Raw genomic sequence first — 17,859 nt, forward strand, 5'->3', positions numbered from 1 at the left:
AGTCATCATGCATTGATTTCTGTATAAATACGCCCTGTCTCAAAGATACTTTGGGATTTTGGGGCAAGCTGATCAAGAGTAAATGTGTCAATAAAATCCCCCGTGTATTGGCTGGAATCCAACGACTCCGACTGTTATTTCGGTGTGCGACATACCTGGCTTTTCACCCACAAGGGCAATAATGTTTTGCCCATGTCTGTTTGTCTGTCATTTGAATAAAATATTTGATGGAACACTCAAAGAGTTCTTGAGTCAACCCCATTCAAGATGGCTGGATCAGGTAAGCAATTTTAGCAAACATAAAAAGAGATATAACTCAGTCAGTTTCACAGTTATTGAGCTAAAATTTGATTTGGTTGTAGCTTATAGCCATTCCCAACTTATACTTCATGTGCTAACTGATATCTGTTTATGTTTTTATTTTATGTCTGTTTTTAACACTTTCATTAACTGTTGGAGTTAACTCAAGTATAGATGGCTGCTACCACGAACCGACATTAGTCAACGCAACAGTGGTAATACTGTAGAAAGGCCTGAGGGTCCGGACAGCTTGAGTCAGCATGTGCTGCCGAGTCAACTTCACCCACGGCTCCGCGCTCATGGTGAATGCAGCCCCTGCTGGGAGGTCCGTGGCCCACACCTTTCACCTACTGTGAACCACCTGGATGTTCGACTAGACTCAAATTACCGTGACAGACTACCGGATGAGTAGGATTTAAAATTAATAAAAAACTGCAGATGCAACTGACCAATTGAAATGTGGCTCCAGACGGGGAATCATTGCTCCTTTTAGCAAAGGGATGCCCCGAGGACCCAGCAAGGACGCACCAGGCCAAATGGAGCCCGCGTCCACGATGAGCCCGAGTCCCCTCTGTCACTCCTCTCTGAGGCTTTAAGATCGGAACCAGGAAGGGGGGGCACCCTGGCACCCTTAACTTAGCTCAGCTCGTGCCTCTATTGTGCCACCACACCAGAAATAAACCAGCAGAGTCAGAAAATGAACAGAGGGACTTACCGAGGACGCAGGAAATAACCCAGGAGTCACTGGTCAGATATACGCCTCACGGCCAAACTTTATTAAAGGTGTAAAAAGTATGTAATGTCCTGGTCACAGGTTATATGATTAAAAATGTAAAAAAATAAAAGACAAAAATGAGAAAAATCAGAAAAAGGTTTCTAATCGACACCACGTCAAGACGTAAGCTCCAAAAAAGACGCTGTCCCTTCTCTGAAAGTTTTATTAAACATCCCTTCATGATTATGCAAAACAACTTTTAGCTACCTCCTTCTTCATAACTTGAATAAAGAATGGACTTCAAAACATGCCTTCTAATGATGATTATGCATAACAGGGAAAAGTTACAACACCCTCCGTAATCTTGGTTCTGAGAAGGAAAAAAAAGAGAAGATTTAAGCATGAATCATACAAAAGCCCATTGATGCTAGTTTCTTCACTCCGTCTTCCTTTCCCAGGCTCTGTGTCCTTCAAGGTCTGCTTTATCTCCAGTCCATTTCTCTCATTGGACACAATTGGTGCATCCCATTGTTTATGGCTTCTTCACCTCCCGACCAGTTCCAGGTGGCAAAAGGAATAATGCTGGATTCATCTCTGCTTGTAGCGGAAGGGCCATAAAAGGATACAAGGACCCCATTACTGGAGAGTTATGATAGGGTAGTACAGGGTTCATCAGCCCAGCTAGGTGAGGATAGGTCAGGGCCTGGCATGGCACAGTTTCACATGCAGCTTCAGCGGGCTGAACAAACAGCAAATCTTGACCATCCTCCTCTCCAGCAGGTTGGGTGATGTTATCCTGATATGGAGGGTTGCTCTCTCCCTCCTGCTCAGATAAGGCCTGAGTTTCCTCACTGTGAAGTCTCACTGTGTCAGGATTGTGAGTCGGCACGTTTCCACCACTTTCGCCTTTCATAACAATACCTCAGCCAATTTTACAAATATTAAACTAAAGTTTAAGATCTTGCAAGATGTGTTACCTCTCTCAGTATGTGTTGTGTTTGACTCTACAACCACAACACATACTGTGAAAGGTAACACATGTCACAGTATGATAGATCTCATATGTGATCTTGCTTGAGATTGCACACAATGTCATTTACAAGGTTAGACAAAAACAGCTAGAACTGCTTTCTTTTATTTTAGTTAAAAACTCTGGTATGAAAAGTGTCAGTCAATATGCTTTCCCTAGAGGAATGACAGGCCTTTAATTTTAACATGTATCGCATGTAGAAAAAAGTGCTACATTGGTAATCTGCCTAATCTTCTCAGCACTAAATATACATGTGAGATGTTTTTTTCTAGTAGGTGATCTTGTGAAGCAAAGCACCTTTTTTGTGATAGCTGTTTGATGTGTAATTCTACAGTTATAGGAATGGAAGAGAGGTAAAAAATGAATGAATTTATGTAAAACAGTATGAATCAGCCTCTGCTGTGTTCAACCATAATTCTGACAGAACAATATTTTGAATTCAGTTAGGTTGAAGAGAGAAAAACTTTTAGATTGAAGTAAATTACAACACAAGAAGAGACACCAGAGGAAGGTATTCAGTTACACAGTCCTAATAATGAACTCAATTTTTTTTCTCTCTGCTCTCTGTTCTCTCTGTCTCCTTAACTGTACCCCCGCCTCTCTGCCCTGCTTTCTTTTGGAGCCTCTTTTTTATATATTCTCCAAAAAAAATTTTAAACCATGGATGTGGTCAGCTGGTCTCGCAACACAATTGATCAAATTTTCTTGACGGAAAGACAGAACTTGGGAGAGCTCTGACTTACCCTGAGGGAACATTTTTTGCTGGATACACAAAGGATTCCTGGAGGAAATGGAATATTGTTTGTCTGACAATTTTTGTCTTTGGAAGATCTTCACATATTTGGGTTTTTGATAACAGGATTTCTGCTGTTTGGATTAAGCAGTTACCTGACTTATCATCAAATTCGTTTGATGGGTTTGGCGGTCAACAATCAAACTGTGTGGTTATGGGAGCTGAATCGCAAGTTAGACTGAATTGCGGTTCTGGAACTCATAATATGGGTTACATCTTGAGGAAGTTGCTCGCTCGAACCAGGCGGAATGGTCCTGGAATTTGGCTGTTTGGATTCGCCATTGAGAAGTATCAGCAAGACTTTTCAAAGCAGACAAAAACAAGTCTGCCTCAACCAAAACAATTACTGTTTGTTTGTGAATTTGGCTCCGCTAGGCTGACCTTGCTCAGTTATCTTCAAATTTCTCTTCAGAACTATGTAAACAAGATGCTCTGCCCCCTCCCTTGCCTAAGGACATCTGTGGATCTGCTCTGGGCTGGCTGATAAACATTCCATCACATTATCAAAGACAATGGCCTCTGTGATGTGATTATTGGACCTATCTGCAAACACACACACACACACACACACACTCATACAACATGCACCACATCGTCTTCCACCGCCTCTACACACACACTTTTCGCTGTTTCTGAGTCATCTATTTCACTCACCCCCCCCACCCCCCTTCCCTCCTTCATTATTTTTAGGCTACTAGAAAGTTCTGTGTTATGTTGCTATGTTGTAGCTTTTTTAGCCTTCCTGTACATTTAGTTTAGTTTAGTTATCTTAGTTCATACTTTAGATAATGTTAGATTGTTAGATTCCTAATTGTTGCTTAGTACAGCTTTAACTTCATCATGATTTTATTTAGAGGGGCAGAGGAGCATGAGCAGTTAGCGCTTACAGATCACAACGCTATATTTTCAACGTGGAACGGTCGATTCAAGGGTGAGGGCACAGGCGTCCCGGCCCCTAGAACAGATTTGGTCAATCCCAGGGTCCGGGTCACCTCGGGGGCCGGGCAACAGCCACCCGAAAAACTTGTAATATCAACTTCTCCACCAGAGGGAGCAGTGAGGGGCAACGTGTGGAATCAGAGTGGCACGGGCCGTATATTTCAATAGGCCTTATAGTAAAATGTTGCCCGTGCCCCTCTGCTTCCATACGTTGGCCCCGATACAGTTGCAATATCAACTTCTCCACCAGAGGGAGCAGTGAGTGGCACCAGGTGGAAGCAGAGGGGCACGGGTTATATATTTCAATAGGCCTTATAGTAAAATGTTGCCCGTGCCCCTCTGCTTTCACACTTTGACTCTGATAAGGGAATGTAGGGGCAACGTGTGGAAGCAGAGGCGCAGGGGATATACATTTCATTAGGCCTTATAGTAAAATGTTGCCCCTGCCCCTCTGCTTCCACCTGATGCCCCCAATAAGGGAATGTAGGGGCACCAAGTGGAAGGGGCTTCCTGGGGCTTGCCTTGGGGCTTCCAGGAGCTTCCTGGGGCTTGGCTCCCGGGCTTCAAGGGGCTCCGTGGGGCAGGGGCCTCTGCCTCCACTGAGGGCACCTCTCGGGGCTTCCAGGGGCAAGGCTTCAAGGGGCTTCGGGGATTCAAGGGGCCTTCTTGGGTCTGGCTTCCATGCTTCAAGGCTTCAAGGGGCTTCCAGGCTTCAGGGGGCTTCGTGAGGCAGGGGCCTTTGCCTCCACTGGAGGCACCTCTTGGGGCTTCCAGGGGCTTCCAGGGGCTTGACTTCAAGGCTTTGGGGCTTCAAGGGGCTAGCATCTGCAGCGGGCGCACATATTTTTTAGCTTAGCGTCATTAGCTGGGTGGGCTAATTTTCATCTTTACAGCCTTTACAGCGGTCAAAACCATGCCTCTGACATTCTTACGTGAAGCTGGGAGGCAAACAGCAGTCAATTCAAATGGTGGATTTTCCCCTGTAAGCGTACTTCTGTTTGTACTTTTTTGTAAACTTTGGGGGAGTTTTGTGGGGCACCGTGAGCACCTAGAGAGCCCAAAATTGCAGGGCACGTAGAAAGGGAACTCCAGAACATGTGCGTAAAATTTGGTGGCCGTATGTCAAAGTTCAACTTTCAAAATTCGCAAAAATAAGGCCAACTTGTCTTCTTCAATTGTATAAATTTAGGGAGACAAGTTGCGATCCTCGGTTTTGCCGAGTTGCTCGTAGAGGGCTGATTTTCACGTATGTCATTCAAGGGTCCGTGCTGATCGTGCAAATGTTGCTCTCGTGTCTGTGTGACCTTTGAGCGCGAAATGGCGGGGGTCCAAAATCTGAAAAATTCAAGGTTTGAAGCTGAATAACTCAAGAACGCTTAGACCGATCAAGACCGTACTTGTTGTGCAACACCCTCTCTCCAGGCACTACAGATGTACCAAAGCCAGCTTTCCAACATGCTAACCATTAGCCCCTAACAACATTATGTCCAGGGCGACCAGGAGATGCCCCTGTGTGAGTTTCGTTTGAATCTGACCATGGGTAGGCCTTCAAAATGCAGGGATTCAGGAGGGGCACCAAGTGGAAGCATAGAGGCACGGGCCAAACATCCATTGGGCTTCAAGGCGTCAAGGGAGCAGGGGCAGGGGCCTCTGCCTCCACTGGGGGGCTTGGCTTGGAGCTTCCAGGGCCTTCCTGGGGCTTGGCTCCCGGGCTTCCAGGGGCTTGCTGGGGCTTGGCTCCCGGGCTTCCTTGGGCTTGGCTTGGAGCTTCCAGGGCCCTCCTGGGGCTTGGCTACCAGGCTTTAAGGGGCTTCGTGGGGCAGGGGCCTCTGCTTCCACTGGGTGCCCCCGAAAAGGGAAAATAGGGGCACCGGGTGGAAGCAGAGTTGCACGGGCTGACAAGGCAGGACTTGACAGGTTTCAGACTCGCAACACAACAACAAAGTTTTAAGGATTTTATTATGGACTGACTAAGAGCGGGACCAGAGTCTCTGAACAGCCCACTCACGTGACCGTCGTGGATCGGGACCAGAACTGGTAAGTCCTCCTTAGCTTGGTAACTAGTTGCAGACAGGCTTGTCTGAAAGGGGCTGAGGCGAAAGTCCAGGTACAGGCGGAGGGTCATTACCGGTGGGTCAGAGGTCCGAAGCCAAAACCAGAAAGGGAGAATCCAAAGGGCGAGGTCCAGATGAGCAAAGCGAGGTCGGCAACAAGAGGTCAGAGTCCAAAGCAGTATCAGGAAAGGAGCAGGCAGGAGACGATGGTCGTGGAACAGGCAAGGGTCGAGATCAGGCATGAACGAGGAATGAACGCTGGACATTTACTTGCTTGAAGGCTTTCAATAATCTGGCGCTTGAGTACTGGGAGCTGTGAGTATTTATGGAGTCAGGAACAGGTGAAACAGATGAGACTAATTATGTGGTCATGGAAACAGAGGTGTGGCTTGAGACTGGGAGTGGGAAGTTACATGGCTGTGGCATGACTAGAAGCAAGAGGCGTGGCAGGAACAGATGGAGCTGTGACACGGGCCACATCTTACTATAAAGCCTATTGAAATATATGGCCTATGCCCCTCTGCTTTACACGTTGCCCCTAATAGGGGAAGTATGGGCAACGTGTGGAAGCAGAGTGGCATGGGCAACATTTTACTATAAAGCCTATGGCCCATGCCCCTCTGCTTTCACCTGGTGCCAATCACACCTTCACTTTGGGGGGTTTTCTGGGACTTCCGAGTGGGATACAGGGACACTTGTGGGCTCCTTCTGATCGTCTTGATGTGGACTACCAGGCATCCCCGGAAAGGACAAGGTTTGGTCCAAAGTTGGGACTAGGGAGCCGGCCTTCGGATATGTCTTTGAGGGTGTCAGGACGAGAAGAACGAGCCCTTCGGGGAGTCTGTGCGACCTTTAGGCCCTGAATGGCAGCAGGTCAAAGGGCAAGATTTAGCAATTTTGACGCCCTGCAGTTTCGCGATGGTTCGTCCGATTGGAGCCAAACTGGTCGTGCTACACCGTCTACCCAGGCACTACAGATGTACCAAAGCCCAGCTCTCTAGAACCTTGTGGTGGCTACTTAGAGTTAGCAACATGCTAACCATTAGCCACTAACGAAATTAGATCCAGGGCGACCAGGAGATGCCCCTGTAAGAGTTTTGTGAAGGCCTTCAAAAATGCAGAAAACCCAAAAGGTCATGCCCCCCCACGAGGACCCAAATAACACCTACAGTCATGGCCAAAAGTTTTGAGAATGATTCAAATGTTAATTTTTACAAAGTCTACTGCTTTCGTTTTTATAATGGCAATTTGCATATACTCCAGAATGTTATAAAGAGTGATCAGCTTAACAGCAATTAATTGCAAAGTCAATATTTGCCTAGAAAATGAACTTTATCCCCCAAAACACATTTCAACTTCATTGCAGCCCTGCCTTAAAAGGACCAGCTAACATCGTTTCAGTGATTGCTGCACTAACACAGGTGTGGGTGTTGATGAGGACAGGGCTGGAGATCAGTCTGTCAGGATTAAGTAAGAATGACACTACTGGACACTTTAAAAAGAGGCTGGTGCTTGGCATCATTGTTTCTCTTCTGTGAACCATGGTTATCTCTAAAGAAACACGTGCAGTCATCATTGCACTGCACAAAAATGGCCTAACAGGGAAGAGTATCGCAGCTAGAAAGATTGCACCTCAGTCAACAATCTATCGCATCATCAAGAACTTCAAGGAGAGAGGTTCCATTGTTGCCAAAAAGGCTCCAGGGCGCCCAGGAAAGACCAGCAAGCGCCAGGACCATCTCTTAAAAGTGTTTCAGCTGCGGGATCGGGCTACCAGCAGTGCAGAGCTTGCTCAGGAATGGCAGCAGGCAGGTGTGAGTGCATCTGCACGCACTGTGAGGTGGAGACTCTTGGAGCAAGGCCTGGTCTCAAGGAGAGCAGCAAAGAAGCCACTTCTCTCCAGGAAAAACATCAGGGACAGACTGATATTCTGCAAAAGGTACGGGGAGTGGACTGCTGAGGACTGGGGTAAAGTCATTTTCTCTGATGAATCCCCTTTCCGATTGTTTGGGACATCTGGAAAACAGCTTGTTTGGAGAAGACGAGGTGAGCGCTACCACCAGTCTTGTCTCATGCCGACTGTAAAGCATCCTGAAACCATTCATGTGTGGGGTTGCTTCTCAGCCAAGGGAGTCGGCTCTCTCACAGTCTTGCCTAAAAACACAGCCATGAATAAAGAATGGTACCAGAATGTCCTCCGAGAGCAACTTCTCCCAACTGTCCAAGAGCAGTTTGGTGATGAACAATGCCTTTTCCAGCATGATAGAGCACCTTGCCATAAAGCAAAGGTGATAACTAACTGGCTCAGGGAGCAAAACATAGAGATTTTGAGTCCATGGCCTGGAAACTCCCCAGATCTTAATCCCATTGAAAACTTGTGGTCAATCATCAAGAGACGGGTGGACAAACAAAAACCTAGGAATTCTGACAAAATGCAAGCATTGATTGTGCAAGAATGGACTGCTATCAGTCAAGATTTGGTCCAGAAGTTGATTGAGAGCATGCCAGGGAGAATTGCAGAGGTCCTGAAGAAGAGGACCTTGACTTGCTGCATTAACTCATTCTAACTGTCAATAAAAGCTTTTGTTACTCATAATATGATTGCAACTGTATTTCTGTATTTTCTGTATGTGATGAAAACATCTGACATACACACATGAAAACCAGAGGGCAGTCGATCATGTGAAAATATTATATTTGTGTCATTCTCAAAACTTTTGTTCATGACTGTACACCAAACGGGGATCCAAAATTCCAACATCGACCCAAAAATGGTGTCGGCCCATTGGTGGCGCTATAGAGCCCGGGGGGAGGGGGGGGGGGCAATCCGTAGCATTGGGGTCCCGGCGTCAGGGTACACCCATCATATGGTAAATGGTAAATGGCTTGCACTTATATAGCGCTTTATCTAGTCCAAGGACCCCAAAAGTGCTTTACACTACAATCATTCACCCATTCATCCACACATTCACACATTCACACACTGATGGTGGTAAGCTACATTGTAGCCACAGCTGCCCTGGGGCGGGCTGACAGAAGTGAGGCTGCCATCACACCGGCGCCACCGATCCCTCTGACCACCACCAGTAGCCAAGGCGGGTGAAGTGTCTTGCCCAAGGACACAACGGCTGAGAGAGCTGGAGCGGGGGCTCGAACCAGCAACCCTCCGATTACAGGACAAACCCCTACCTCTTGAGCCACTGCCATATGTTCACCTCGTACCCCTTTGCTTCCACTTCGTGGACCTCAGCCCATCCCCCATAATGGCTGACCTCCAGAAAAACCTCAAAACACCCAAAAAATCATTATACATGCACGCGTTGCCACCTAGTGGATTTTAAAATTCAGTTCGTTTTGGGTGGTGCGATGCACACTTGCTCCCACCTGAGGTACACTTGCTCCCACCTGACGATTTCGCAGGGGCATCGGTAACACCATGGGTGCCGTGCCAATTGACAATATATTGCAAATGTCCCAAACAAATTCCTCCTGGTGCACATCTTCCCTCATCCGCCTTCTGACTAACCCATGGAGTTCAGAATTTATCCCTAAAGATCAAAGCTCTAAAGCAAGTCTGCTCAGGATTTCTTTCCTGCGGTGATGTCACTACCCTTGCTAACTGCTTCCTGTCATCTATCTGGAGTAGTGAGATCAAACTCCTTGTTTTGACTCTTAAAAGGTTAGTGGCTTTTTCCCTGAGTCCTGTTTCAACTCCTTGCACTTTAATAGCCATTAACCCATCCTATCCTCTTTTGGAGTTTCTAGTTTGTCCTAATAGACATTTCCTGATTCCCACCAGTACTATTTTCAAAATAAATCCTGTAAAACTCAGTCTGACTGAATTTTCGGGTCCTCTATTAAATTCATTACAATAGCTCAGAAACGTTTACTAAATTTCACAAAAATATGTTGAAATGCTTGCATCTGGTACGTGACAAACTAATTTCTGATCACTTTGATTTGATTTTTATTTTGACTGCCTCTTCATCACCCAGTCAGCTCGAGCACTCCCCCATTCACTTACCAGCTCTATCACTCCATCACTGACAGGACCAGCTAGTTCCACCAACCTGGTCATTTCTTAGTTCACCACAGTCTGAAAACATGAAGATAGACATAAATGCAATGGCAGAAGTGTTACCTCTGATAGTTTAATAAGTTCTTTTTTGTTACTGTTCCACAGTTTACTGATGCTGATATATTCTAGGTAATAATTCTTATTTCTTGTTCTGTCTTGAAAGAGATTCTCATCTCAACTTGACCCATGATTACCAAATGCTAAACTAATAATGTAAAGTAAAGGTTAATTCATTAGGTTATGGTGTTAAAGTCATTGTATTCAAACATCTTGATTCAGCTCTTATTATTTTGGGAAGACAGAAAATGAGATCTTGTTACCTTATGGATACTTTGAATGCAACATGCTTCAGAAGTTCACTGAAATCTTTCTCCTGTGGTTTACCTGGAAAATATAAAAAATTACCCATCTCCACAATCACGTTTTTCTTTAATGATAATGTCCCCATTTATGCCACCGTCTTTGACGAAGGATCTATAACTTTAACTAATTTAACCATGTCAATCTTGCAGAAAAAAGGCTAAATATTTTCGAGTTGAGATAGTTTAGTAACTGGAATTACTACAAAAATTGAAAAATTATCAAATTTAAAAAGGCTGTAAGGATATTTTAAAACGCTGAAAACTGAAATAGACCCGTTTAAACCCATCATGCTCGCAATAAGCTAGCTGCAGTTAAAATACAACTAGCAAGTTAACATGCTTAATTATTTAAAACTGGCAACATAAAGTTGTTAATAAATTGTGGTACAGAACAGCCAGCCAACGCTTCACAATAGCAAAAAAGTGTTGTATTTTCATCAACTTACTGGAGAAAACACTTGCGAAACACCGAGAATGAACTACGTTCAATCCTGGAACTGCTGCAGTGCTGCATGACCCACATAAATTCCACATTTCATTATTTCTATAGAAGCCTACGGGAGTGTCTAAACTCTCAAAAAAAGCAAATTATTACTGAGAAAGACCAAAGAGGACTTGAAAACCGGAGCTGTTACTGTGATTGGTTGATGGTTGCACTGACAACCCCACTCCCTCTGCCTACTCCCCATCCCTCCCCTGCTCTAGCCTCTACTTGTAGGAATTCTAAGCCTTTAATTTCTTTCATATATATATATATATATATATATATATATATATATTTATGTGTGTGTGTGTGTGTGTTTTCTGTTTCTGTTTACAAAACAGCATCTACTGTTGAGCTTCATATTTTTCCTGTCAGCAATGACAGGAAAAGGTTACTCTAGTTCCCTACATTTTTGCAGCTTCACAGTTCTTTTTGGCTGATTTATTGTTTATTCACTCCCCTTGTCTTCCTCCATGACAAATTGCTTATGCCCCCCCCCCAAAAAAATGTTTCTCCCTCCACCTAATTTACCCTGTCTCCCACATCACTCCCTCTCAGCCTCTGGCTTTTGATTGGCTGAGTTCAGCCTGTCTCATGAATTGAACAGCAGTGGCTGAATTTGACTGGCTGGGAGATAATCAACACAAACTAAAGCTGTCTTTTTCACTCTCTCTCCCAAACACACACACCACATTTGCATGTGCTAAGTGGCAATGGTCAGACTTTCTCTGTCAAATGTGCACAGCCTCTCCCTCACACACATTCACGTTCTCACTCACCGGTGTGGAGCTCGCTTTGCCAACAGCTCACGTAGCAGCCGAGCTCTGACACACACAGCTCATCTGCAATCACATGCAGAGCTTACACACACAGAGACACAAACACATTGCATACAATCACACACTCCAAGATCTTCTATGACGCTGTGACGCTCAGAACTCCTCTCCCAAATGCTCCTCGGCAACCGCTGTTTTTTTCAGGAGATAGACCATCCGTCTCTCTCTCCGACTGTCAGTCTGTCAACTAGCCAGTCAGTGTGTGTGTGTGTCCTAGTGGCATGAATTGGTGATGTTTTGGGACAGGAAGAATAGTATGGGCAATTCTCAAAGACGGCCCAAAGGAAGACACAAACCCAAATCTGCAACAGGTACTTTATTTTTTTATCAGCTGTGTTTTCTTTATTTTTATACCTGTAAGTCTGTGTTTTTTGTCTCTTTCTCATCCATTCATTTATTTATTTGTTCTCATTTTCAAATTTATGCTGAGCTACTTTTCCGTGTTTCTGCTCATCTATTCATGCATCTTTTCCTCTATCCAGCCGTTACACATACGTACTCTGCAACACGTCTGTTCCTTCACCTGGCCATGTCTGCACTCATTTGTTCTAGACTTAGGTATTTTTATAGAGCTGCATTTGAAATTTGACATTTTTATTCCCAAGTATGTTGTATGTTCTTTTTTCACCCCCTTCTTAACCATCTTTACTTATGTGTTTTCTTACTGAAAACTCCATTAATCTCTAATTATCTCTTATCTTTTCATATTAAAATTTTGGACATCAAATTGGCTTTTAACTTGGGTTCACCTTTTATTTATCCTAAAACTCTTTTAAGAAGTTGTTTTGTTCTGCATCCGCATTGTTTTTTGTTTGTCTGAGGCAGTTTTCCTTCTATTTGAGGCAATACTAATGTTGATATAGCGCAAATTATTACCATTTATTTACTGTCAATAACCAAATATCACTTGTTCTCATGTATTAATATAAATGGTTACAAATAGTGTTTTTTAATTCTTTCAGAAAATCATCTGATTATTATTTCATGTTATATTGTCTGCTCCTCAGTCCACATAATTTCCAGTTTTTGCATTTTCCCATCATACATCCCTCCTTCCATTCATTCATACATGCTGGGAAGCCTCCAGTCATTGTATATTGGTTTAGTTGGCTTAGTTCATTTGTGTCCTGCTCTGCTGATCTCTCCATCTAAAATCTATTTATTTAAATTCTTCTGTGATCTGCCCAGTTTCACCATTATTTTAGAGTCATTATTCTTCTCTGTCTATCAACTTTCCCACCGTTTGTCTCTTTTTTTGATTGTTTTTTGTCTGAAATGTCTCATATGCTGCAGGAACAACTATGATTCCTGCCCCCCCCCCCTTTTTTTTTTTCATTTATTCATCTTGGCTGCGAGGTTTGAGTGAAGTAGGTCAATTGGTCGCTTGTTTCTTGGCATGTGACCAGACTGAAAAATACCTGCCTGTGTGTGTTTATGTGGGAGTGTTTTGAGTCACTTCTGCCGCTTAGCCAGATGTGAGTTTATATACAAAAAAATGCCATAGTTTTCTTTTTTGCAGAACTGTCAAATGATGGGTGTGATTGTGTGTTACTGTGTGCACATGCATCATAATATGAACCTATTGCATGTCTGACTTGGCTGGAGAGAATCACCAGTAGGGCTCTTTAATTACCTTCAATGAGCTTCCTTGTATAGATGGTAAACAAGGAGAATGAGAGCATAAAGGGAAAATGAGGAAAATGATTGAAGGAAAAGAAATAATAAGAAAAATGGATGCTTATTTTAGGAAGATGAAAATTGATGAACTGACAGGTGAGGTAAAGGACTGAGAAGAGGGAGAGGTGAGGAAGAAGAAAAGGCATATGTGTGCATTAAAAACACAACCGCTAGGTGTTCATGTTATGCTGAAGAGCTCTACTGAGAGTAATAGCACACACCTTAGCTTCCGTTGGTTCCACATGCTACTAGTCTCCATGAGGATGCATGTCTTTGTGTGTGGTGTGTATGTTAGCTTTAACACAAACTGACACAGACTAGCCAGGACACACCTGGTGTGCTGTAATTATCAACACAAGACATCTCTTGATATATTTGACCTTGGCTTTAATAGGTGTCCACATCATATTTATTCTCTTCAGACAGCGAGAACAAATGCATTAATTTCACCAGGTGCTGCATAAACAACCGGCTGTCTGATTTACTTCTATTTACTGCCATTTCAATGATACAGTGGAGGTCAAGAGGCAGAAATTATGCTTGTGGTCTGACGAAGAAAGTGCATTTTTCATGATGACATCTGTGCTTAGCAGAAAAACTGAGAAGCTAGCTTTTGGTGACGCAATTTATTGGTATTAGTTTAACACGGTGTCATCAATAGGTTTAAATTATTTACTGAAGACAAACATGATTTCAAGAACATAAACAGTAGTTAGTTACACAGATGTATGCTAATAGTAGATTGTGATGTCAACCTCCCAGGACACCATGCTTCTAGATCAGGGTTATTCAACTTCAGCTACAAGTAGGCCATATAAAATACTGGGGCTTTGGAAGTCACAGACAATGATTTATCAACCTTTTTTGTCAATCACAACTACATCAAGGACAGCAAGCATGTAGTCTCTCACAGTTTCAGCCTCAGAAAATGTTTGCTTTTATTTGGTTAATGTCCAAAGTACTCACAGGTATGCTATGATAGTTTTCTTGTTTAGTGCTAAAGCAGCCGATGGCCAGTGGACACCAGTGAAAGATGTGAGCAGCACGTGCACTTTAACTTTCCATTCTTTCAATTCTTTTGGTAAATTTGCTGACAGTGAGGCATGATTTCATGTTGTATTTTTGAATTACTGCAGTGCTACTTGTTACTGTTGGCAAAGTGGACAAAAATACTTTTTAGTTCCCTCTGAAATGGTTGATTTTCTACTTTGCAACTTTTTGGCTTTGAAAGAGATGTCTTACATCTTGTAGCAAATTTAGCTACTGTGGTTTTTGATGTTTTCATCTATCTATAATACAGCATTTTACACAGGCCAGATTGACTGATCAATCAGCCAGGTTCTGACAGCTGTCAGATTTATCCACCCCTCTCCTTTATCATGTTTACTAAAGATAACACCTGAATCATGTAAACCAGAGTGGCCCATCTATGAGTCGGGCTAACAATGACCCTAACAAGTCTCTATTGTAAAGAGAGTGAGGGCAATCTGCATGTGAGTCTAGTTTACAGAACATCTCAGCTTTAAAAGCTTTAACTCCACACGCTCTGCTTTTTGAATTAAGAAAGCTCCTTGGATAAGAAACAAAACATCTTCAGCTACAGAATAGAAGTTCAATTGGTTTTGTTTGTAACCTTTTTTTGGATTTACCATGTCCTGGATGACTGAGAATCTACACCAGCATTTTACAAGGATTGCCTATTTGATGGATGCAGAATTTAGTTAACTTAATATTATGCTCAAAGTATGGGAGTAGCTCTGAATTATTAGCATCATATTTATACAAACTAATCTGAGTTTTTGCCAGCTTTGTGGAGACCAAAATCTTTTCAAAAAAGGGCCTGTATTTGGCCTGGGGGCTGCTTGTTCAGTAAGCCTGTTCTGCGTTCTCATAAATGACTTCCCTTAAACACAGAGTGCTTATCAATATTGCAACAGTAATTGACAAGGCCGAGCGTGGACGGAGTCAGAACGAGAGGACACAGACAAAGGTTTAACCTTTTATTAGAAAACACCAAACTATTAGGCTTGCTAGTGTTATGAGCTGCACTCACAGTCTGGTCTGGAACGATCACCAGGAGTTGCGAGGTGGAGGCAGCAACGATCGTCCGTGAGGGGATTCGGCTGTCGGGTAAGTCCAGAGTCAGGCAAGGGGTCAGAACCAGGAAGTCCGTAATGAGTAATCCACAAGGAGAGGTCCAGAGAGAGAAAGCGAGGGTCATTACCAGTTGTCAGAGTCCGAGAAGGTGTCCAGCAAGGAGTAGGCTGAAGGCGAGGGTCGAGAGACAGGCGAGGGGTCGAAAACAAGGCAGGCATGAACTGTGATAAAGTGTTGGACATCTACTAGGCATAAACCAGTCAATAATCTGGCGATTATTGAGTGAGAGCTGTGATCTTAAAACTGGGTGAAGCAGGTGAGACTAATGGTCGTGATTGCAGAGGCGTGGAACTTGGAGGCTGTGGAAAGTTACTATATGCTGTGGCTTGAGAGCAGGAGGTGTGGCAGGAACAGTGAGCTGTGACAGAGCCCCCCATTTAGGGCCCGGCTCCTGACGGGCCGCCCGGTTGACCTGGGTGAGCCCGGTGAAAGTCCTTAATCAAAGTCTTATTGAGAATGTTCTTAGCAGGAACCCAAGATCGCTCCTCAGGGCCATACCCCTCCCAGTCCACCACGTAGTGTATGTTACGACCCCATCGCCAAGACCACAGGAGTCTCCTGACCGTAAAGACCGGGCCGCCGTCGATGAACCGGGCGGGTGGAGGGGGCCTGGAGGAGGGACAGAGTCCAGACGTCCATTGTGGCTTGATCCTGGACACATGAAAGGTAGGGTGGAACCTGGTACTCCTGGGCAGTTGCAGACGGACAGCAGCAGGGTTGATCACTTTGGAGATGGGGAATGGGCCGATGAATCTGGGCGCCAGCTTACGGCAATCCACCCTTAAGGTAGGTCCTTGGTTGAGAACCAAACATGTTGCCCTGGCTGGTATTCAGGCTGCTTGGAGCATCTTTGGTTGGCCGCACGGGAGTATACTGCCGACGTCTCAAGCAGGGCTTTTCTGGCCCTGGTCCAGGTTCGGCGACACTGGTGGGCAGCAGCGTAGGCTGAAGGAACACCAGCCGGTCTTTCTTGGGCGGTGAACACAGGTTGCTAGAATTCGTAGACCGTATACAATAGTGACAGGCCTGTGGCAGAGGATGGCAAGGCGTTAATAGCGTGTTCAACCCATGGTAGGTTACTTGCCCATTTTGATGGTTCACTGGAGCAGAGTAGTTGAAGCTTTGTTTCCACCTCCTGGTTAGCCCGCTCCGTCTGTCCGTCCGTCTGAGGGTTGAATCCGGACGAGAGGCTGATGGAGATGCCCAGGAGATCACAAAACTTGCACCAAAACCTTGACACGAACTGGGGTCCCCGGTCCGAAACGATGTCCTTTGGTAGCCTGAACAGATCTTTAGCCAGGACATCAGCCATCTCCTTAGCTGAGGGCAGTGTCTTGAGCGGAACCAAGTGGACCATCTTAGAAAATCGATCAACAATCGTTAGTATAACGGTGTTACCTGCCGATGCAGGGAGGCCGGTGATAAAGTCCATTGATACGACCATGATCGAGAAGGGATCGGGAGTGGACGTAGCAACCCAGCAGGGCGACGACGAGACACCTTAGCCTGGGCACAACGGGAGCAGGCAGACACAAACTCTCGTACATCTTTGGTAAGTGTCTCCCACCAAAACTGTGATTTTACAATAGCCAAAGTCTTGCTAATGCCTGGATGACAGAAAAGCCTTGAGTTGTGACAAAAGGTTATTACCTTGCCTCGTAACTGTTGTGGTACAAACATACGATCCGGGGGGCATGAAGTAGGAGGTGGATGAACTTGATGAGCCTGGCGTAATTCCTGTTAGAGTTGAGTGACTGAAAGCCTCACCATCCGAGGTAGAATGAACTCCTCCATTTCAGGATTGGCTCCGTTCGCTGAATCCTCATGAATCCGAGAGAGGGCGTCTGCCTTAATATTTTTCTCTCCTGGCCTATAGATGAGAGAGAACGAGAACCTTGAGAAAAACAGAGCCCACCTTGCCTGACGCGAATTGAGCCTCTTAGCAGTCTTGAGGTACTCCAGGTTCTTATGGTCAGTCCAGATGGTGAATGGTTCCTTAGCACCTTCAAGCCAGTGCCTCCACTCCTCAAGGGCCATTTTGACTGCCAACAGTTCTCTTTCACCGACATCATAATTGCTCTCTGCTGGGGACAATCTCTTTTGAAAAGAAAGCACATGGGTGAATACGATTATCCTTACCCAGTTGGCTAAGAACTGCTCCAACCCCTGTGTTGGAAGCGTCCACCTCTACAATAAATTGCTTCTCGCTGTCAGGAGAGTGGAGGATGGTGTGAGGATCTGGGTTTTGGTTCCGCCCTCTGGGCGGCGCCACTAATTATTGTTCCACAGGTGTTCCTCATACCACTGATGAGACCAGCCAGGATTTAAGCAGCAGGCGGTGATCAGATCTTCGCTGGAGCATCGAACCTACTGGGTTAGATTCTCCGCCTCAGCGTCTAACCTGAACTCTAGCTCCTAGTGTTAACCACGTTCT

The 17,859-nt window shown here is 44.8% G+C and overlaps 1 protein-coding gene and 1 long non-coding RNA gene across 5 annotated transcripts in view; one reads left to right on the forward strand and one right to left on the reverse strand.

The window, feature by feature from the left end:
• Window positions 1–17,859, forward strand: part of nhsl2 (NHS-like 2) — a 290,189-nt gene that overhangs the window by 78,070 nt on the left and 194,260 nt on the right. Inside the window, exon 1 of one of the 4 annotated variants that reach the window (XM_037976541.1) lies at window positions 11,451–11,902. The exons of the other annotated variants lie outside the window; for them this stretch is intronic. Coding sequence (XP_037832469.1) covers window positions 11,824–11,902 — 79 coding nt within the window. The 5' untranslated portion in view covers window positions 11,451–11,823. Of the gene's footprint in view, window positions 1–11,450; window positions 11,903–17,859 lie in introns of those variants that run through there. 4 annotated transcript variants of the gene reach the window in all.
• LOC119617189 overlaps window positions 9,584–17,859 on the reverse strand; it is a 39,595-nt gene continuing 31,319 nt past the window's right edge. The window contains exons 2-3 of the long non-coding RNA XR_005233406.1: window positions 10,230–10,293; window positions 9,584–9,927 (exon numbers count right to left, since the gene is read on the reverse strand). This is a non-coding gene — a long non-coding RNA (uncharacterized LOC119617189). The remainder of the gene's footprint in view (window positions 9,928–10,229; window positions 10,294–17,859) is intronic.

The sequence above is a fragment of the Kryptolebias marmoratus genome, linkage group LG7 (genome assembly GCF_001649575.2).
Source record: "Kryptolebias marmoratus isolate JLee-2015 linkage group LG7, ASM164957v2, whole genome shotgun sequence".
Taxonomy (NCBI): Eukaryota; Metazoa; Chordata; class Actinopteri; order Cyprinodontiformes; family Rivulidae; genus Kryptolebias; species Kryptolebias marmoratus.